The 21,849-nt window shown below is 45.4% G+C and overlaps 1 protein-coding gene across 5 annotated transcripts in view; it reads right to left on the bottom strand.

Moving 5' to 3' along the window:
• The window catches only part of TEX2 (testis expressed 2), a 106,117-nt gene that overhangs the window by 25,025 nt on the left and 59,243 nt on the right, over positions 1–21,849 (bottom strand). For all 5 annotated transcript variants that reach the window (XR_006607014.1, XM_045080904.1, XM_045080905.1 and 2 more), the window contains exons 3-6: positions 16,386–16,586; positions 15,111–15,450; positions 13,489–13,736; positions 2,884–3,030 (exon numbers count right to left, since the gene is read on the bottom strand). Coding sequence is in view for 4 of the 5 variants with exons in the window: in XM_045080904.1 (XP_044936839.1) it covers positions 2,884–3,030; positions 13,489–13,736; positions 15,111–15,450; positions 16,386–16,586 (936 nt within the window). In the remaining variant the exon portion in view is untranslated. The remainder of the gene's footprint in view (positions 1–2,883; positions 3,031–13,488; positions 13,737–15,110; positions 15,451–16,385; positions 16,587–21,849) is intronic.

The raw sequence follows: 21,849 nt of genomic DNA on the forward strand, positions 1-21,849 counted from the left end.
CCTCCCAATCAGCCCACAGAATGTTACTTGGCCAAAAATGTAGCCGAATTCTTGCACCCTTGCCCCAGACTGTCTATTAGTATCACTTGATACTAAGTCAGGGGCCTGCTGGGTTCCTATGGGAACAGGAGTGTGACACTGAGCAAAGGGGGTGAATGCCGTGATGGCATTCCCGGAGCCCTGTGCCACCTCCCACCCGGCCCATCCTGCACCCTGTGGGCCCTACCAGGGCAGAGGAGGGACCTGAGACAAAGAAGAGATGAGGAACCCGGGACTGGGACAGACTCAGCTGGGCTGGGCTGAGCTCTAATCATCAGTAGGTAGAACAAGGGCCTGCTTCCTACTTCTTCCCCTGGGGGCCCAATTCCAAAATTCTGGAATTAAGCACCTTTCCCCTCCAAATCACAACTGATTTGAATCAAAACTCTCAGGACCAGGCCGTAGTCTGGTCCATCTCCTTCCTACTCTGCAGGGAAAGGCAACAAAAGGTCACTCCTGCTCTTTTCAACCAGAAATTCTCTTTTTCCCATCCAAAGGTACCACAGTAAGACGAGAACCCACTGCCTGTTCTTTAACCTCCTGAGTGAACCCAGTTGGACACGCAGGTGTATAGAACATTCTCAGGTTGGTGGGGGGAACTGCTGGAAGCTGTCTGCAGTCGTAACATTTGCTGACACAGGGCACAAGAGGCCCTGACGACTGATGGCCCCAAGGAGGTGTTGGGAGGGACTGGCTGAGGCCAGGAATGTACTTGCTGTGGGGGCAGAAACTCAGCTTGTTTTAAACCATCCCTGGGCATCAGATACACACACAGCTCTGCTCTTTCACACCATGAGTCACTGTCACATGTGAGGGTGACAATCTGAGACTGCAGGGCAAGGCCAGCAAAGAGTTCTCCGTATGTCAGGACTTCAGGGAAAACCAGGAGACAGGGGAGATCTTTGTCAGAGCGGACAGCTCAGGCTCCTCCGGCCATTCTGGCTCTTGGACTGGCCATTAGCCAACACTCACTACTAGGTTTCCTTCTTCCCAGAATACTTGGCTCTTAGTGATAATAAGAGTCTTTTTGGCAGGGGTGGTGGTGGGTTGAGAACTAGAGTAACAGCCTGCTACCTATCTCTTCATTCCATTACATCCAGGGTCTCCTCTGGACTCGCAGGGCACTGAGGTCAGGGTGGAGGTGTGAGACTGGTGACAGAGGGAGCGCAGCCCACTCCTGGATCCAGGCCACTTGTCTCCATCCCCACCTTCTAGCACTTCTGACCTCTGTTCTAAGTCTGCAAACTGAAAAGCTCACATGCCAGCAAAGGGGGAGAAGAAGAAAAGCTTCCTCTGGGATGAAAGAAGCCACCGTTCTCCAAGACGGCAGAGGTTCCATGGGCTTCCAACACCTGAGGGAAGCACGACATGCTGCCCTACCCCTGTCGGTTTTGAAATGTGTGTAACACGAATAGGAGTATCCCATCTGGAGTTGAGGTGCACCCTGCTTTCTGCCTCCCCCTGCCGGGACCCCCAGCCCTCATACTCAGGGAAGGGCCTGCAGCAGTCTTTGGGAAGAGAGGAGTGCCAACCCTGCTTGTGTGTTTTGACCCAGGAATTCATCAAGCTCTCCATCTTTTTCCAGAAAGGGGGAGGCGGTGAAGTGCGCCCCAGCTCGGCTACTTGTCTGTGAACAGGGGAGGGTCACTGCTGCTGTCTGACCCCCCGCCCCCGCCGGGCCTGGCTAGTAGAGTGCATTCTACCCTCGATCTACCTGAAAACAACAGGCTGACTCGTGTCAATAGAACCCTCCCAAATCTTTGCCCCAAATTCTGCCTCAAAATCTGCTCTACCAGCTCAGAGCACAGACTCTCCTCTTCATCAGGGGTTAGGAAAAAGATGACACCGGTCTGCAGCTGGCAGATAGAGCTTGCCAGAGCTTGACTGAGCCCTAAGGGGTTGGGTTTGTCACCCAAAGGAATGACAAAGCCACATCGAAGCTCCTTCATGCCCTTATTTTCCTTCTAATGTAGTTTTCCCTTAGCTCACAGTTTCCTAACCTGGAGACCTTGAACCCTCTGAAGTCATGGGCAAAATTCTGCATCACTGTGCATTTTTCTAGGGAAAGGATCCATTTGTTTCTGTGTCTCAAAGGTATCTATGACCCAGAAAGATCCATGGATTTAAGCTGCTGACTGTGCAACTTCATCTGGGGATCAAAGGAACTCTTCCTTGGCTGGGTCTTTCCTGGGTCAAAAACTTACTTCTACGTAACCTACTGAGGTCTCTGGGTTGGCAGAGGTGATACTAAATGTGTCATTTAGTGGCAATCGTGAGGAATATTTATGCAGTTTAAACTTACTTCCAAGTGGGCTTGATCAGCACCAGGACTGTTGTTTTTCAGCAAAGACAGAGCCCAAAATAAAATACCATCTGGCCAGAAGTAAAGGTCGGGCCCAGACACATTTAGAGTGCCGTGCTAACTTTCCCGCTTTGAGAGCGAGCACAACTTGAGAAAGAGGTCTGGAGTCTGGCACTTTCCTCAGCAGAGATGTTGCGGCCCCCAGACTGTGAGACTGGGTGGGCTCCTAAAGTACACTTTAAGTTCCTTACTCATTTCAAAATAATAGAGGTCTATGTGACAAACCAGCTACAAGAGCTCCCACTGTCCCAAACCAGATTCTGGATTATCACCGAGAATGGCTAACGACGAGGGCAACACCAAGGAAAAAGTAAACAGGAACACTCATGAGTCCCCAGGTACGGTGAGTCATACGGCCAAGGTCACAGCTCAGGTATGTTATTGTTCTCATGTTATATGCTTTTCACTTAGGATATAATGATACAAAACTTCTAAATCAAGACATGTGAGGAACCGGAAATCTCTTATGTGGAAAACGATACCTTTATTTTGCTGAGTTTCATTTGGATTTTCTTAGACACCAGATCAGACCAATATTTCTCTCCTAAGAAGTCCCAAAACATTCTTCCGAGCAAGGCGTTCACCCAGGCTTCCTGTTCTTCCTCCTCAGAGGGCGGGGCCTCTGGCAACTGGCAGGAGAAAGGAACCAAAATTAGCTGGAAAGCAACTGGAGAACAAGACAGGTGCTTATTTTTACAAAGTCGCTGAAGGTCCCTCCCCACAGAGAGGGGCGCCCACGGCAGATGTATTCCTTCCCTACAAATTACCAGTCTCATGTTATGTCAGTGAATAGAAAAAGGGAGAAAACAAAAGCCATCACCCCAGATAAAAACTCCTCTTTGTTTTCTTTTCTTGCTAGTCGTCCTGTGATGGAGCTAGTATTTCACACAATTAGCTCAACCAGATTGCCCTGCCTCCCAAATGAGCTTGGGATTCATGGCACTTCTGATTCATGGCACCTCTGATCAAATGTCTGCCTCTCTTTCTTCCAAGTCCCTGGACATGCAAGGGTCAGGCTGGTCCTCCCGGGGCGGCCCCAAAGCCTCCCATGGCCAGGACTCTTATGGTCAGCTGTGAACTCACAGCCCTCCGGGGCGAGGGGCAGGGGCTACTTAAAAATACAGGTGCCTGGGCCCTACAGCCAGAGACACTAATTTAAGTGGGTATCAAAATTCCCAGAAGCGCTCTCACAGATGTCATGAACAGGTGAGATTGCGAACTGCAGCCTCAGATTAGAGAGAACCTGTTCCCAGGAATTCTGAAAATTCCTGTAGCTGTTCTCCCCAGTCCCAGCCCAGTGACATCCCCCAGGGCCTCCCCTCCACCGGGGACAATCTGTCTTAAACATCTAGCATGGCCAGTGTGAGCAAACTACGTTAGTCTCTGATTTCCCAGGTTACTCATCAGATGAGGGATTCTTGCCTGCAGAGGGCCCTGCGGGGTGAAGCAGGAGACAGAAGTGGGCACTGACGGCCGCTGAGGGGAGGGCAAGCCAGCTGGCAGCGCGGGGAATGCCTGCTGACCGCCACCGTGGGTCACCGCTGCTGCCGCTGGCCCCGTGCCAGGCCTTGCAAGAAGACCGCTTCCCAGGCTGCTGGTTTCCATCTTACGATACCCCAGAAAGACGGAACCGTGACTTCTATTTTAGGGATGAGGAAATGGACTTGGAACCATGCAGTGTCCTGCCTGAGGCCCCTGGTTCATCAGCACAGCCTGACTCAAAGCCTCCTTCTCCCTGATCTCCACCTGCTCTGTCCTGAGGGAGGAACGAGGTGGCGGTGGGATAAGCACCTGGTGTGACAGACCTTTCCTTATGCCGAGGTCTCTAATTAGACTTAGTCCTCACAGAAACAATTAGCCTTGGAAAGCAAGGACCAAACAAACAAACAAACCTAGAAAAGCAGAAATCAACGAATTGTTTACCCTTTCTCTTCCTTCTGGTGGTTTGTACAAATGCAACTACCCTGCCCTCATGGGCTGCCTGGAGCTGTAACACACATCAGACACCCTTGTCATCTCCACACTTTGTAAGAGTGTGCTCGTGCCTACACAATCTCTGGTGGGCAGCCGTGTGCCCAGGCCAGGGGGACTGTACCCAGGTGGCCTGGTACTCATGGACTTGACCCTCGGAGATTTGATGACTTCCGAGTACCCCAAAGGTCTATGGCACATTCCCGTGTGTGATTTTTCTGAAGCCTGGAGTTTGAAGGTCTGAAGCGGTCGCTGAGCTTGCGCCAGGGCTCCTGGACTGCCCAGCACCCACCTGTCCACTAGTCTTGTCAGAGCATGCGCTGTCTCTCCCTTTGGGGGTCTGGGAATTTGCCTGTGGTTTTTAATCTAACGTTATCCCGTGTAAGGGGAGATATTTTATGTTCTAGGAGCCCTTCAAATTCAGGTATTTTCACAGGTCTCCCTTATGAATGTTGGGGAGTCTCTTTATTTCTTTTCTTTTCTTTTTTTTTTTTTTTAAAGATTTTATTTATTTGACAGACAGAGATCACAAGTAGGCAGAGAGGCAGGCAGAGAAAGAGGAGGGAGCAGACTCTCCGCTGAGCAGAGAGCCTGATGCAGGGCTCGATTCCAGGACCCAGGATCATGACCCGAGCTGAAGGCAGAGGCTTTAACCACTGAGCCACCCAGGCGCCCCTGGGGAGTCTCTTTAAAAAAAAATTAAACTCCGGTTTAAAAAACAATACATGTTGGTCATTCCATTTCAAAAGACACGACTCTCCCTCACTCATTTCAATGGCTCTACAGCACCTCTGTGCTCCCTAGTGCTGTACTATCTTTCAATATTAACCAAGACTTTTAAGATTTTATTTTTAAGCAATCTCTACACCCAACGTGCAGCTCAAAGTCACAACTCTGAGATCAAGAGTCGCATGCCTCCCCCCGATGCAGCCCGCCAGGTGTCCCCCACCCAAACGCTTCTACCACCAGGTCCCGGATACAAGAGCAGATGTCTGGGATCATTGGGCACTTGGTCATGCCACAGGCGGTACGTGTTTCTCAGACTCACTTTTCTCTCTGTCTGAACATCTGCGCCCCACCCTCCGAGGGGATGTGGTCTAGTTTCTGAGGTTATAGTCTTTGAGTCTATCACATCACATCTGATGGTCTACACAGTCTTCTGAGTAAACAAACACCCATCCAAGGGCAATGCTCTCCTCCCCCAGGTAGTTCGGTAGTGCCAAGCTGTGGCCACACAAAACAGCGCGTGTCTTGCTTTGATCTGGAGGTGACCCAAGAAAATCGGTCACTTTCCCCTCTCAAGAGTCTACCCTCTATTAACCTTTCTTTACAAACCCGGATATTCACAGCAGGCAGGTTGAGCACAAAATAGCAAGAAACAAAGGCTATTTCACAATTTATGTCCAAGCCAAAGACATATGATGTGGAAACACATTTCTGAAATAACTGACAAGCAGGTTGTTTTTTCTTTTCAACAGTTCCTTCTACAGGCTTCTCTCCACAGACTTGTTGGGAACAAAGAAAAAACCCAAGAGCAGCAGAACACTGACAATGCATCAAAGCAGCTTTATGAACAAAATCTGGATTCACTGGGCTACTAGAAAGAACTCACTTCCAATGAGTGTCATAAAAATTTGAGAGCTTGAAGAATAAATATGCCTACGTTTCCTACCACTGCCATTTGCCTGCAGGAAGGAATGTGAGAAGAATATTCATTTCACCATTTCAACTATACAGATCCATTTAGATAGGGTACCTTTCTCAAAATGACTTCCAAAAAAAGGTGTACAGAGTCCGACAGCCTGAAGCTGAAGGAGGCTATTATGACTGTCTGAGTAGACCTTGGGATAAGTTTAGGAAAAGCTAACCTCCAGAGGAAAGTACAAATTTACTTAATTTTTTGGTGTAATCTTTCCTGCAACAAATGTGGTACCAGGGTTCCACAAAGGACTGCTGGGTCCAGGAGAAGGCACAACGGAAGCCCCGTCCCCCAGGTCTGTTCCCTGTTTCCCCAATTATAAAAACAGTATGTATTTATTGCAAGAAATACCCATAATCCCACTATCCAAATATAATATATAAAACATTTTCCTCTATTTACTCAGTCTTTTTTCAATGTATACATACAGAACTTGAAAAAAAAAATAAAATTGGATCACATTAACATAGTTTTGTATCTTTTTTAATAGCTTTATGAAAATATAGTTCACATAACACACAATTCACCCATTTAAAGAGTACAATCTATGGTTTTTATCATATTCACAGAGTTGTGAAGCCATCACCATCAACTTTAGAACATTTGAATTACCCCCCAAAGAAACCTTGTATCCCTTAGCAGTTACCTGCCACTCTTCCCCAACTCCATCCCTGCCACAACCGTCCCCACCCCCACCACCAGGTGCCTACCAGCCCCAGGCAAACTAATTTATCCCTGAAAATGCACCTATTCTAGACATTTCATATAAATGGAATCATACAGGGTGCCTGTGTGGCTCAGTGGGTTAAGCCTCTGCCTTCAGCTCAGGTCATGATCTCAGGGTCCTGGGATCGAGCCCCGAAATCAGGCTTTCTGCTCAGCAGGGAGCCTGCTTCTCCCTCTCTCTGCCTGCCTCTCTGCCTACTTGTGATCTCTCTCTCTGTCAAATAAATAAATAAAATCTTTTTAAAAAAATGGAATCATACAAGATGTATTCTTTTGGGACTGACTTCTCTCATAAGCATAACGTTCTCAAGATTTAGCCATGCTGTAGCAGGAGTTGGTACACTATTCCTTTTCATCGCAGAATAACATTCTATCCTGTGGATATACCACACTTTATCCACTCATAACGGACGTTTCAGTAGCTTCCACTTTTGACTACTGTGAATAATGCCACCATGAACATTTGTGTACAAATTTTTGGGCAGAAGTAGGTTTCCACTTCTCTTGGCCAGACACCTACAGGGGGAGCTGCTAGATTGAATAGCTGTGTTTACTTTGAGGAACCACCAAAGTGTATTCCATGGCAGCGGCATCATTCTGCATTCCCACTGCCAACACACAAAGCTTTCTCCACATCCTAATACTTGCTATTACCTCTTTTATTCTAGCCATCGTAGTGGTTGTGAAGTGGTATCTCATTACAGTTTTGATTGCATTTCCTGGATGAGTAACGACTGAGTATCTTTTCTAGGCTTATGGACCGACCATCTGTAGGTCTTCTTTGGAGAAATGTCTGTTCAAATCCTTTGTCCATTTCTTTTTTTTTTTTTTTTTTAAGATTTTATTTATTTATTTGACACTGAGGGAGAGAGAGAGAGTGCATAAGAAGGGGGAGTGGCGCTCAGAGGGAGGAGGAGAAGCAGGCTCCCCACTAAGCAGGGAGCCCAATGAAGGGCTTGATCCTAGGGCCCTGGGATCATGACTAGAGCTGAAGGCAGACACTTAACGGACTGAGCCACACAGGTGCTCCCCTTTGCCCATTTCTCAATAGGGTCATTTACCTTTTTATTACTCAGTTTTAAGAATCCTTTGTTTATTCTAAGTACTAGTATACAAGATAAATGATTTGCAGAAATTTTCTCCCATTTTGTGGGTTGTCTTTTCACTATCTTAATGGTATTGTTTGTAGTATAAAAGTTTTTCATTTGGATGAAATCTATTTTATCTTTTTTAAATTCTTTTGGTTGCATGTACTTTTGGGTGTCTTAACTAAGAAAGCTTTACCTAAGCTCAAACCACAGAGATTGACACCCAAGTTTTCTTCGTTTTATAGTTTTAGCTCCTACACTGAGGTCTATGATCCTTTTGAGTTAATTTTTGTGTACGGTGTGAGGTAGGGGTCCAACTTCATTCTTTTGCCATGTGGATACCAGTCGTTCCAGCACCACTTGTTGAAGACTATTCTCTCCCTCCCCCTCCCTGCTCCTTGAATTGCCTTGGCACTCTATTCTGGATCCTTTCTAAAATGTTAGCTTAAATTGGCTCTATGGCTTCATATTTTTTACTCACTGTACGAGGAGCACTTTCCAAGTCTACTTTTAAATGTTTGAAAAGGTGACTTTGCTCAGGAAAGGGAAAGCCTTGGAAAACCACTCTGCCAATTAAGATTTCCTGGTTTCTATTTGATGCCTATTTGCTTTCTTAGGGTTCTCATGTCCTGATAACAGCAAACAGGGAGTAATATCTCGTGATCCAGTTTATGGGTAACAAGATAATTAACTAGAAATAATGAAGTCAGAACTCTCCAAACCTGGGAAGCCTACATTATCTCTAAACGTTTAGGGTCTTCCCTGGATAAAGAGCGTGGGAAGTGTGTGGCACAATCAGAGTATCAGGGTCTTGCACCTGCCTGGGGCACAGACATAGCCCAGCCCCACCGATGGTCCTCTCTCCTAGCCAGGCCACTTCAGGGCATAAGGAACTAGCAGCCTCCCTGGCCTCACACCCCTAAGCAAATCTTCAGGCAGCCTGTGCGGTGTCCCTTCCTAAGGTGACCACACTAGGGATAATACTATGCAACCTTTAGACATTTTTAAAAAGAGAGTTTCCTTTAAAAATATATATATATTTTTTATTTAAATTCAATTAGTTAACATATAGTGTTTGAAACTTATAGTTTCAAAAGACAGTCTCCTTATTTTCTTATTTTCTAAATTACTATTAAAATCTCCTCCTCTAACCAAGAAGACTACCTTGACAAGACAATAAAGCTCTGGTCTCTTCCGCCAGCCTCACGGTCTCTCAACTATTCTGAAGGGTGAGAAAATGGTGCCAATACCATAGGGGTTTGGGGATTCGGAGGCTTGCACAGCCTGTGGCGGTGGGACAAAGCAGTCACAAGGGCAAGTCAGGGCTCAGTGACCGGTCACTGAGCACTAAATATCTGGAGAATAAGGCCCTTCCTCCAAAATAGTGATTTTATAATTCCAATTTTGAGCTCCAAAAGTGGTTTCCATATGCAGAATCCCCTGAATATGTTTTTAATGATTATAATAATAATCACCAAAATTATTTCAGCATTGTTTAACACAAACCTTGTCTGCATTTACTAATTGTATCCTGGATGTTTTTAACATTAGTTTGGCTCCTGTGCACCAGTGGCCCCATTCTCTTCCAAACCTAGTTTAGCACTGGGTGACATGCGAGAAAGGAGGCCCAGTGGGCAGAAGCTGCCATGAGACTTGGGAGCCCTCGGGGTAAGCGATGCTTTGACCATGGCCTACAAGAGGCAGCAGCAGGGGGAGAGAGGGGAGAGGAGAAGCTGAGACAAGGGCTAGAGCTGTGTCCCAAGCTCCCTCTGGGTGAGCTCTGGCTGGTGGCCAACACTGACGGTGGGACAGTGTCACTTGAAGAGATGTCAGAGGTTCATTTGTGTCTCTGAGCCCTTTGAGTTTCTCTTGGACTTATGATATCAGAGGTGATATGGACTCTAAGAAATAACCTGGCCCAGTCTTTGGCAGGAAGGATCAATACTACTGACCGCATCCAAAGGGTCCACATTTGGTGACCCCATGGAGAAACAGGCACTCTTACTACTGGTGGGAATGAACACTGGTGCAACCCTTACAGAAGGGAATGTGATAATACCTAACAAATACCTAACCTTGAAAATATACTGCCAATGGCACAAAAATACAAGTTCACAAATTATTCACTGCACCATTATTTGTTATTGGAAAATACTAGAAACCTAGATGTTCATATGAAAGAGAGAATGAATATACTATGAAACATTTGTACAATGGAGCAAGTTTGGCAGCTGTTTAAAAACAAGAGGAGGGAGAGGCCTCTATGAACTGATGTGGAGTGATTTCCAGAATGTACTAGGAAGCTTAAAAAGTAATGTTCAAAAGAGGATCCATAATATGCTATCATTTGGCTAAGACAGAAGGGAAAATAAAGGCAGAAATTATAAACCCAAGACTAAGGAGACTGGCTTACTTCAGGGGTGTGAGTGGGAATGGAATGGAAGAATAGAAGAAATAGGGTAGGAGAGACAGCCCTTTTCTGAGAACGTCTTTGTCCAGCTTTGATCTCTGCAACCACATTAATGTTTCACATGCACAAAACATAACCAGTTAAAAATGGAGGGAGAAGGTCCTCGTGTGCTCAAACAGCAAAGTTAATAAGAAATAAAATTAGTTAAGAACTGCTTTAAAGTGTGAAAAGTAATCAAAATAGCAGAGGAAACTGTAGCAGATATTCCATTCCAAAAACAGTGACACGATATTTCCCACCCTAAATGCTCTTCCAAGAATTTGCTACTTTCTCAGCAAGGAGAACCTCTGCCCCTCCCCGAACCTGGGAAGGTGTGCTGACTGCTCTAATAGAGCCTGACGGAAGTGACGTCACTTTACTTCCGAGACTAGGTCATAAAAGGTGCTACGGTGTCCGCCTGGCTCTTTCTCGAGGGAGACTTAGCTGAAGGAAGCCCAGGCCACGTGGAGAAGTGAGCTCCCAGCCAGCAACCAGCATCTATCTGTGTGCCGGCCCCAGGAGTGAGGCATCCTGGGAGCAGCTCCTCCAGCCCCCCAGCCCCACCCCGTGGAGCCTCCTCGGCTAACACCGTATGGAGCAGACAGAAGCCTTTACTGGCAAGCCTGGTCAAGTTACAAACGGGTAAGCAAAATGAGTAGCTGGTAGGCTTTTAGGCCACCACTTCTGGGGCTGTTACGCAGTAATAGTTAACTGTAACACACGCCCGTACCTTAGTCAAGACCATCTCAAGTAGCAGACCACCCCTGAGAGCCAGGACATGGCCCACACATGCTTCACGCCAAGTAGATGCAGGAGCCCAGCACCAGACCTCAGGCACCTTCTTCCGAAGCCCCCTTTCGAAGCACACGGTTCTGGCTTTCCGGTTTCCTAGCCCACACAGACTAGAGTGGTTACATATGGGGGAGGGGGATAAGCACTCAAGGAGAAGCAACTAGAAGGACATATGCCAACAGCTGCCAGCTGACCATCGAGAGAAACTATGCAGAATCTGCAGCCTGGGGCGGCTCAGATGGCCTCTGACCTCAAGCAGGCCTGCATGACCGACAAGCCTGAATTTCTGTTTGTTTTGTTAAGTCCTTAAATTATCAAGATTAAATCCTCTCTGTCTACTCTGCCTAAGGGGGTCAGGAAATGCAATGTGGTTTTTAAAGATTTTCGTCAGACTTAGAAAAGGAAAAACATGTTTTGGTGCTTAAAGAGGTAAATGCCAAGGACTCAGAAAGGACGTTTGCACTAGAGAAGCCCCTGGGTGACAGGGATGCTGGCTTGAGGGGCTGGGTTATGGGCCACTGGGGCCTCCCAGCCCCCCCTGGGGCTTCCAGAAATTCCAGCGTTGCCACGACAAGCACATGCCACACATACGAGGACATGCTATTCTAAAACATGGGTTTTTTTTTTCATATTTTTAACTTAAGGAACTCTTTTAAAGAGCAAGCATTTCATGAAATACACTAGTCTACTCGGCTCCTCCTGATTTCTCTCAATGTGATGAGAGTCCAGACAGCTGACAACCCAGGGAGAAAAGGGGTTTGGGGTAGGGGGATTCACGGGTGGTAAACAGGACATTCCCAGAATAGTTTGGTACTACCCGACTCCAGCCTAGAGAAAGGCCTACTTCCCACCCTAGTTGGTAACTTAGGTCAGAGGGTGGAGGCAGCGGGGGAGGGGCCAGCAGAGGCAGAGGGTCTCTTTGGGCCTGACCAAGTCTGCTGGATGAGGGTTCGGGACCTTCTCCCCACTGGAGAGGATCAACGGAATGAATCAAAGCCCGCAACGGGTTAACAGCACAAGGAAGGCACCCAGTGCTTCCCATTAAGAGCAGAGGTACAGCCACTGGAAGAGGCCAGACACTCCAGTAGGGAACTGGCTTTGTATGCATGGGCTGGCCCCATGCTAAGAGGACGAGTGTGGTAGCGGCAGGCGGCCTGACGGGCCGCACAGCTTCCGAATGCCCGCCAAAATGTCAGCGGCGGCAGCTGGGGGCCTGCGAGTGTCCTCTGCTTTTACACAAGCCGCCACTTGGCAACGGTGAAATTAAGCTACTTAACCCGTGTGAACCTGCTTCTCCTCCGACAGAGCGGAGGGAAGAGCATCTCGTCTGCAAGGCTGCCGAAGGGGGCAGAGGCATTCTGCGACAGGGCCTCACGGAGGCTGGCACAAGGCAGCTTAGTTATCTCACTGCAGATGATGCTGAGTGCGCGGCCAGCTGGTTACGCTGTGGGAAGAATGCTCGTGGCAAATCTTCAAAAGCCCTGGACATTACTAATGAGTCTGCGAATTTGAGAATACAAAGGTAACTCGGGAATCAGGCCTCTATTACGAACGATTCTGAGAACTTTCCCACTGACTGCCCACTTGCTCGGGTCAAAGGTTAGGAGTGATCTTTGGCCCCTCTGGCTCACTCACGCCCTACACATAATTCACCAGCAGATCCAGCCACTCCCCTCCGACACAGATCCCGAGCCGTTCTCACCACCTGCTGCTGACCCTCATCACAGCCCCATCGCCCACGGCCGGAAGCGCCCCCCACCCCCTCTCTTCCTCCTGCCCACTCTCCACAGACAGTCACTCTTAGACTTAAATAGATCAACATGACTCCCTGCTCAAAACCCTCCCAGTGCTTCCCTTCTTCCTCAGAACTGACCCAGGAGGCCCCGCTCTCTGTCCCCTGCTCACCGTCACCATACCAGCTTCATCGTGGTTCCTTGAATATTCCAACTACATCCTTGCCTTGGGGTCTTGGCACTTGCTGGTCCCCTCACCTGGAAGGCTCCTCTCACACCCCCACACCCTCCACGGCTCACTTCCTCACTTTGGTCAGATCTCTGTGCAAACGTCACCTCTTCAAGGAGGCCCTCCTTGACCACCATTCTAAAACAGCAGTCTGGCCACCTTTCACCCTCTCTTACTTGGCTTTAATCCTTGCCACTACCAGCTCTTTTATTTCTTTCTGTCTCCCTGTTGAGAGCACAAGCTCCCTGAGGGCAAGGCCCCTTGTCTGTCTTGTTCATTACTGTGTCCCCAGTGCCTAGGGCAGGGCCTGGTACACAGGAAGCCCTCGAAATGCTTCTGTAGGCAGAAAGGAGTTTGAGTAGAAAAGCAGAAAAGCCGCAGCCCAGGCAGCCAGCTTTACCTTCTTCCCAGTCGTGGGGCTGCTCTCCGCACTCTGCACTGGGCTCCTTTGGGGGCTTCGGTTTTCTTGGGGGACACACCTGGCCATGTACACGCTGTAGTCCAGAAGCATCTTCTGCCGCACGCCGCCCACCAGCTCCTTCTGCTTCGGCTGGGACATGATCTCCTCCACGCTGCCTTTGCTGCTGCTGCGGCTGTGGGTCAGGTGCCCCGAGGGGCTGCTGTGCCTGCTGTGCGAGGGCAGGACCCCTGCAGCAGAGAGGGGCCGACTGTTAGGACACAAAGTCAATGGAACATCAAACAAACTTCACTGGGCTAAGTCAACACCCAATGAAAATGCCTACAAACGATTGTTTAAGAAAATAAGGTTATAGGGGCGCCTGGGTGGCTCAGTGGGTTAAAGCCTCTGCCTTTGGCTCGGGTCATGGTCCCAGGGTCCTGGAATCAAGCCCCGCATTGGGCTCTCTGCTCGATGGGGGACCTGATTCCTCCTAGGTACTTCCTATCTTTTCCCTAGAAGGGAAAAATACCCTCCCTTCTAATAATAGCTCATTTTTTAGAACAGTTTTTAGTTTTCTCTAAGATAATTCGGAGGAACTGAAAGCCATGAAGTCCATGTGGTAAGTAAGTACCTTTTTTTTTCCCCTGGTGATCACTTAGGGTCAAATACGGAGCTGCCACACCCCCAGACAAATGGAAAACGGGCAGAAAGCTAACTGTTCACCCACAGCTCACAGCAATTCCAGACCTGTCATCTTTCATTCAAAAAAGGTTTTTATCAAGCACTTTCTCTGGACCAATTCCACATGAAAAGAAGAATGAGACATAATCCCTGCCCTTGAATTTGGGCACCTACGCAAATAAATCCCAGCCCTGTAAAATAACCATTGTAACTGAAGCGTGACTGAAGGGTTTTCAGGGCCGAAAGGAGGAGGTGCTCTCTCTGCCCAAGAGAGCCTCAGGACTGACTTCCACAGGTCGTGTCCTCCAGGCTGCCTCTCAGAGAAACAGCTGGCATTTTCCTGGTACTGGTGGGGGGGGGGGGGACATTCTAGGTAGAGGGAGGAACATATGCAAAAAGCGATGAAAGGGGAACGCTGGATGTCTGGTTCAGTGAAGGCCCAAGTGGGCTACATGGGGCAGAAGGGACAGGAAATGAGCAGAGGCTCATTCATCAGTACAAATTTGGGGAGTCAGGAGACCAGAGGACTCTGCATTTCTGTGGTGATCTGGGGCTTGGAGAACCTTGTTCGGGGCCAGGAGCTTGAGAACACTAGCCTGATATGCTGTTCTGACTCACCCGCCTGCTTATCCTCACCAGGGTTCTCCTGATGTTTCTCTCAGAGGAGTCACAGTATGTACAAATAAATATAACAATAAGGAACCAATGATGGCAAAAAAAAAACCCCACACATCTTCAAGCTGTTCCCTCACAGGTTAAATGATCCAGTACAAAGAGTTACAGCGATTGGCCTAAAAGGTGAATGGGTCCTGAGGACACTCCTCAGGTGGCACAGGATCATCGGTTCGGGATGGGCTTCCTTCCTTCCTACCTGGAAATCTCTGTCCGTTCTCCTATGGACCCTTTAAAAACACCTGAGCATCTAGCACACATGTCATTACCTGGTTTATTTGCAGAGACACCAGGGGCCTTCTTGATTTCCGACTTCAGTTTAGACGCCAGAACAAACCGCCTGAACCACTCCTCTTTCTCTCGGCCAGTTCTCCCAAAGAGATAGAGTATCTGGTCTCGCTGGCCAGATCGGGTTCCCTCCTGAGGATGGGGTGGCTTCTTGGGGTCCTCGCTTCCCAGCTCTCGCTCAGCTGGAGGCTTTTCTTCAGAAGTCTCTTTATCAGTCTGGGCCTTAGACATAAAGTCATCTTGTCGACCAAGCTCAATACAAATGGGGTACTTTTTATTCCAGATTCGTTTTCGAGCCAAACTTTTGGGTACAAGATAAATCTATGGGAAAGGGAAATGATGGTTGACATACAAAATTAAGAACTGGCCACACTGTGCAGTAATACTATGCAGAACACAAATGCAAACTTTATAGGCTTTTTGACTAAGATAATGAGTGTAAACTACCACCTGTCTACAATGTGAGTATAGAAACTGGGAGAGAGTTTTAGAAGTGACTTGTTATTCTTCGAACTCATTCCAGAAGTAGATGTTTAACAATTCTGCAAGAGTTACAAGCATCTATAATTTTTAGGTAACAGTGGCACAAAAATTATTTAGGAGGTTATCATCAACTAAGTTTCATGACCGGACCAACCATACATTTGAAAAAAAAAAAAAGTTTATCAAACTAGATCTAGATGAAGCTCAAGTTTATCTTTCTTAAGAGTGAACTTATACAAAAACTATTTTAAATACTTCTGTCATTTGAGGTAAATTTAAAGATCATTTCACATGAGTTATAACAAGAGAAAACCTACAGCTTTTTGGAATAACAGACAATTTACATTTCTCAACAACAGTAGTATATAACACTTACCAAATGTAGTTATTTTGCATTTCCATAATTTTCACATATACAGAGTCCTCACTCATTATTACCCTAGCACCACCACACTTGGCTTTTTGTTGGACTGAAAAAGTTAAAAGTTAACTCTCAAAGTCAGATGACTGTGTTATGCCTTTGCTCCTCAAAGTGTGGTCCATGGACCACCAGCAGCAGGGTATCACTTGGGAGCTCATAAAAATGCACTCTCAGGCCCCACCCAGAGTTACTGAAATAGAATCTACATTGAAAAAGATGCTTGGGTGATTTGCATGAAATTACACACACACATACAACACACACATGCCCTTTTGAGGAGGAAAAATGCAGTAAAACAATCAAGATTCCAAATGCTTTTTTCATTTCGGTCTCTCAAATTGGCCAGGCTCACCTTGCTGTCTGAAAGGTCGTAGATTTTCTGGCTGATGTAGGTAACCTCTGGCTTTGTTTCATTGTAGCTTGCCCTCCTGGATATATTTTTATTGGGCTTTGAAAGTCTTAAGGTCCCACCCTCAAGTCGAACAAAGACTGAATGTGTCAAAGTTGCATGGTAAGTTTCTGGATCATAGTTGTAAATCTCATTCATCCATCCCTGATGGAGAAAAATTTGCATTAGTAAAATTAGAGTAAACAGAAATCCTATTTGATACAAAAATGAAGATCACTGAGGTCGATGGGACACTGAAACCAAACCTGACTGTGACGCAAACATCGATTCATTGGTGACTGGGAGTTGCTCAGACAGGTGCAAAGCTTGAAGGATAATCAGTGTAGAGCTGTAAACTGCTAGGTTTCTGATAACTAAAAATGTGGATATGGGGGGACTAATGATAATGTCCATTTCTCTAAATAAACGGTTCTTTTCTTTCTTTTTTTAAAAGGTAACAAGCGAATCAGGAAACTCAAAAGTTTTATTCATGTAAATAGAGCAAGTCTTTCAGCCTAACCTCCTCTCAAGGTGAACACTACTACTCAGTCTGGTCTTCTTAAATCAGCCAAACCCATCCTCTTCTCACTCACCTGCAAACCATCTTTGGAATTTCACAGAGCATACTAACTCATGCTCCCATTCCAGAACTGAGACCTTCCACTCTATTTCTAGCTCACTGAAATCACACAGCAAGGCAGATGATCAGAAATTAGGCATTAAGAATTACAGATATGATCAGGGGCGCCTGGGTGGCTCAGTCGTTAAGCGTCTGCCTTCGACTCCAGTCAGGATCCCAGGGTCCTAGGATCAAGCCCCACATCGGGCTCCCTGCTCGGCGGGAAGCCTGCTTCTCCTTCTCCCACTCCCCCTGCTTGCGTTCCCTCTCTCTCTGTCAAATAAATAAAGTCTTTTTTTTTTTTTTAAAGATTTTATTTATTTATTTGACAGAGAGAAATCACAAGTAGATGGAGAGGCAGGCAGAGAGAGAGAGGAGGAAGCAGGCTCCCTGCTGAGCAGAGAGCCCGATGCGGGACTCGATCCCAGGACCCTGAGATCATGACCTGAGCCGAAGGCAGCGGCTTAACCCACTGAGCCACCCAGGCGCCCCTCAAATAAATAAAGTCTTAAAAAAATTACAGAGATGATCAACAGTATGTCACAATCCAAAGAGATATATGGTAACTTAAATGAGTAAAATTGTGCCCCAGCTTTCCACCCCCCGACCCACCAGTCAACATAAATGAACGTATACACTGATCTTCACATACAGCACATATATGAAAGTGTAAGGACTAACACACCATAAAATTATGGTAAAGCTCCTCTCATAGGGATGATCAATAATCATCATTTAATTCTCTACCTGTCCCACTGTCCTTTTTCAGATGATACAGTGGCCCAGATCTTTTTAAAAGAAGCTCTCTAGGGAATTTTAATTGATTCTCTTCCATACTCTTCATTTTCTTCTTCTTTTTTAAAAGATTTATTTATTTGAGAGAGAGCATGTGCACATGGTAGCAGGGGGCAGAAGGAAAGGGAGGGAGAGAGAGAGAGACTCTCAAGCAGACTCCTCACTGAATGAGGTCAGTCTCATGACCCTGAGATCCTGGCCTAAGCAGAAATCAAGAGTCTGATGCTCAATCAACTGAGGGGCCACCCAGACGCCCCTCTACTCCTCTTATTTTATAAATGTTTTTGAACCAAGCAGAGAGGTACTAAAAATCACAATGCAATTGGGAATGTCCTTCTTTTCAAATAACGGCCATTTCCACAGTGAGTACTTGGGTCTCACACTTAAGTTTTGACCTGTGAAATTTATGACACAATTACATAGTTTTATGTATCTTTTTTTTTTTTTTTCATGAGTTAGGAGTAGCTCTCCCTCCTCCCAATGCGTTGCTGCATCTATTAAAGTGTTGTATGACCAAGCACATGGCGACAGGGAGAGGGTGTAATCTAGATGTTGCAATGATTAGAGCAACGAAATGAAAAGAGGGACAAGCAAGACAGTGGGGCCTGCAGTGGACTGTACAGTTAGAGCATCAGTTTGGGAAGGTTTATTTCGCTAAGTATAGAACTAAGGACATTCTTTGGTTCATAGTTTTTTGTCTTTTTCCTTAGTCTGTTATTATGGTAAAGTATATTCATTGATTTTTGAATGTTGAACCAGTCCTCCATTCTTGGGAAAATTAGGTATTGGTCATGATGTGCCGAAGCTGGGTTCCACCAGCTCATGAGAGCTAATTCTACACGCTTCTTCCTGATTCCGTTGTCAGGGACCTCACACTGGTAGCTTACAGCTGGCCACGGTGGGAGAGTTTTGTTTGTTTGTTTTGTTTGTTTGTTTTTTGGTGGAAGTTTTTATATCATGGAAATCAGTGAAAAGTACAAACAGGGCTTCCCTTTGATCCAGAGAGCCATTTTATCAGCACAGTACTAATATCCTTTTTTACATTGCAGAATTTGGCTTGCTAATACTTTGTTCATTTGTCCCCCTAAATTCATAAGGGAAATTGGTCTACAGTTTTCTTGCAGTATCTTTCAATATTAGCTCGCCTCATAAAATGAGTTGGGAAGTGTTCCTTCTCCTATGTTCTGGAAGAATTTGTATAAAATATTTCTTCCTAAAAGGTTGGGTAAATTTGCCAAGGAAGCCATCTGGGCCTGGAGTTTTCTTTATTGAAAGGTTTGAAACTATGAGTTCAATTTATTTAATTTCTACTGGAAATTAGGCTATCTATTTCTTCTTGAGTGAACTTTGGTAGCTTGTGTCTTATAAAGAATTTGTCTATTTCATATAGGTTGCCTAACTTGTGGGCATAATGTTGTTTGTAATATTTCCCTATTATGCTTTTTAAATCTGTAGAGTCTAGTAATATTCTTTTAGTCCTAATATTGGTAATTTGTACTTCTAAAATAAACACTTAATGCTATTACTTTCCCTCTAAGCACTGCATCAGCTGCAATTTTTCATATGTTGTATTTTCAATATCATTTGATTAAAATATTTTCTACTTTCCCCTGTCACTGTCTTTAGACCAACAGGCTAAGGAGAAGTGTGCTGTTTAATTTCCAAGTGTGTGGGAATTTTCCAGATATCTTTTTGTTACTGATTTTTAGTTCCATTTCATGATGGTCAGAGAACATGCTTTTTATAATTTCAGTTCTTTTAAATTCATTAAGTTTTTATGGCCCAGTATACGGTGTATCTGGTGAATGTTCCATGTATACTATAAAAAATATGCATTTTCTGTAAATATATTTGTCTTTTTAAATTGTCTAAAATGTTTCAAACAACATTTTTGCTAAAGATCTCCTGGCATATAACCCAGTTTTCTTTTTATCCACTTTTGTTGCAGAAAGTACTTTCTTACCTAAATGGGTTTATACTAGGCCGAAAGTTCTAAAGGCAACTAGATTAATAAAGAACTTGAAGCAGATCTGATTTTTCTAGCCTGCTTCAGAGCCATGCTCAAAGGTCAGACTGTATTTACTTGCAGAGCTACTAAAACCAAGAAGAATCTGTGGAGGGAGGGATGAAAGGGCTGGTGCTGAAGAATTTCTTAGGGCCAGGGAATGACAATGAGATTAAAATAGCCACTTCGAGGGGCGCCTGGGTGGCTCAGTGGGTTAAGCCGCTGCCTTCGGCTCAGGTCATGATCTCAGGGTCCTGGGATCGAGTCCCGCATCGGGCTCTCTGCTCAGCAGGGAGTCTGCTTCCTCCTCTCTCTCTCTCTCTCTGCCTGCCTCTCCACCTACTTGTGATTTCTCTCTGTCAAATAAATAAATAAAATCTTTAAAAAAAAAAATAGCCACTTCTATCAGTGTCACTTACGAGCCATTTAGCCATACAGTCCCCACCAGGGATTGCTCTTCTTGAATTATTTCACTCTGAGTGTACATCTCCTGCCTAGAATAGAGGCTTTTGAGGATACACGGCATGTGAGATACCCTCTCTGGGGTCCATAATTACATCTTACCTAAGATGTTAAACCTTTTTTTTCTCTGATTCTCGAGTTATGATGATCATAATTTGATATACGTCGAACATTTTTACAATAATATCTCCATATAAAAGATTTTTCATTTGTTTCTAGCTATGTGAAATCGGGGAGGTTTATTTCACTAAGTATCAGGACATGTAAAAAAGTCAATAGAAGTAACATGATACTGGAATTTTGGACAAAATACCCAGCATTATAGTTGTCATCATCACCAGACCAGAAAGGCAGGAAGAAAAAAAAGTTAGGCATATTATGAAGTTATTCTCAAACAGGAGAGTCTCTGAGAAATAAAGTAATGTGAGCTGTAGAGGGTCTTCCCTTTTGAAACTCAGACTGCACAGGTTAACTGATCTATGAATAAGAGACATTTGGGAATAAAAGGCTGTTTCTCTCCAATTGCTTTCATTTTGCCTTTCCTAATAAGTCAGAAAATGCAGAACTGTGCAGGGTAGCACGGTCCAATGGAAATATAACACAAACCATAAATACGTACCATGAAAACACATAATTTTAAATTGTCTAGTAAACATAATAAAAAAGCAAAAAAGCAGGTGAAATTAATTTTAACTATGTTATTTAACTCAATATAGTCGACCCTTGAACAACATGGGTTTGAACTGTGCAGGTCCACTTATGCACAGATTTTTTTCAGTACATACAGTATACTACTGTACATTTATTTTGTCTTCCTTAGGACATTCTTAATATTTTCTTTAGCTTATTTTAAGAATATGGTACACAATACATATACTACACAAAATATGTGTTAATCACCTCTGTTAGTGGTAAGGCTTCCTGGTCAACCATAGGCTATTAGTAGTTAAGTTTTGGAGGAGTCGAAAGTTATACAAGGATTTTCAATTGCACAGGGTGTCGGTGCCCCTATCTCCCACACAGTTCAGTGGTCAACTGTGTATCCAAATATTATCATGTAAACACATCACATTAACATTATTGATTATATTTTACATTCTTTGTTTAGTACTAAGTCTTCAAAATCCAGCACATATTTTACACTTAGAGCATGGCTTGGTTCGAACTAGTGGCACTTCAAGCACTCAATGGCCCCATGTGGCCAGTGGCTACTATATTAGCACACAGCCGACTTGTGGGTTCTGCCTTTTCGAACCTAGACACCTGGCTCAAGCAGAATGATCAAAATCCCCCTCTCTTCTCTTGCCGACACTTTCAGGATTCTAAATTTTATTTCACATTAGGTCATCGCTATGTCCGTCCAATATGGGACTCAAAGTCATGACCCCGAGATCAAGAGTCATACACTCTGCTGACTGAGCCAGGCAGGTGCTCCTCTTGCTGACACTTCCAACATAAGCAGTTTTATGCTGTGTTTTACTAGGTGCTGTACAGAATCACATGAGAGAAAATGGTCTAAGTAATCTCCAGATGCAGCATTCAATCTC

Source organism: Mustela putorius, unplaced genomic scaffold (genome assembly GCF_011764305.1).
Source record: "Mustela putorius furo isolate JIRA1106 unplaced genomic scaffold, ASM1176430v1.1 tig00000487_pilon_pilon_pilon, whole genome shotgun sequence".
Taxonomy (NCBI): domain Eukaryota; kingdom Metazoa; phylum Chordata; class Mammalia; order Carnivora; family Mustelidae; genus Mustela; species Mustela putorius.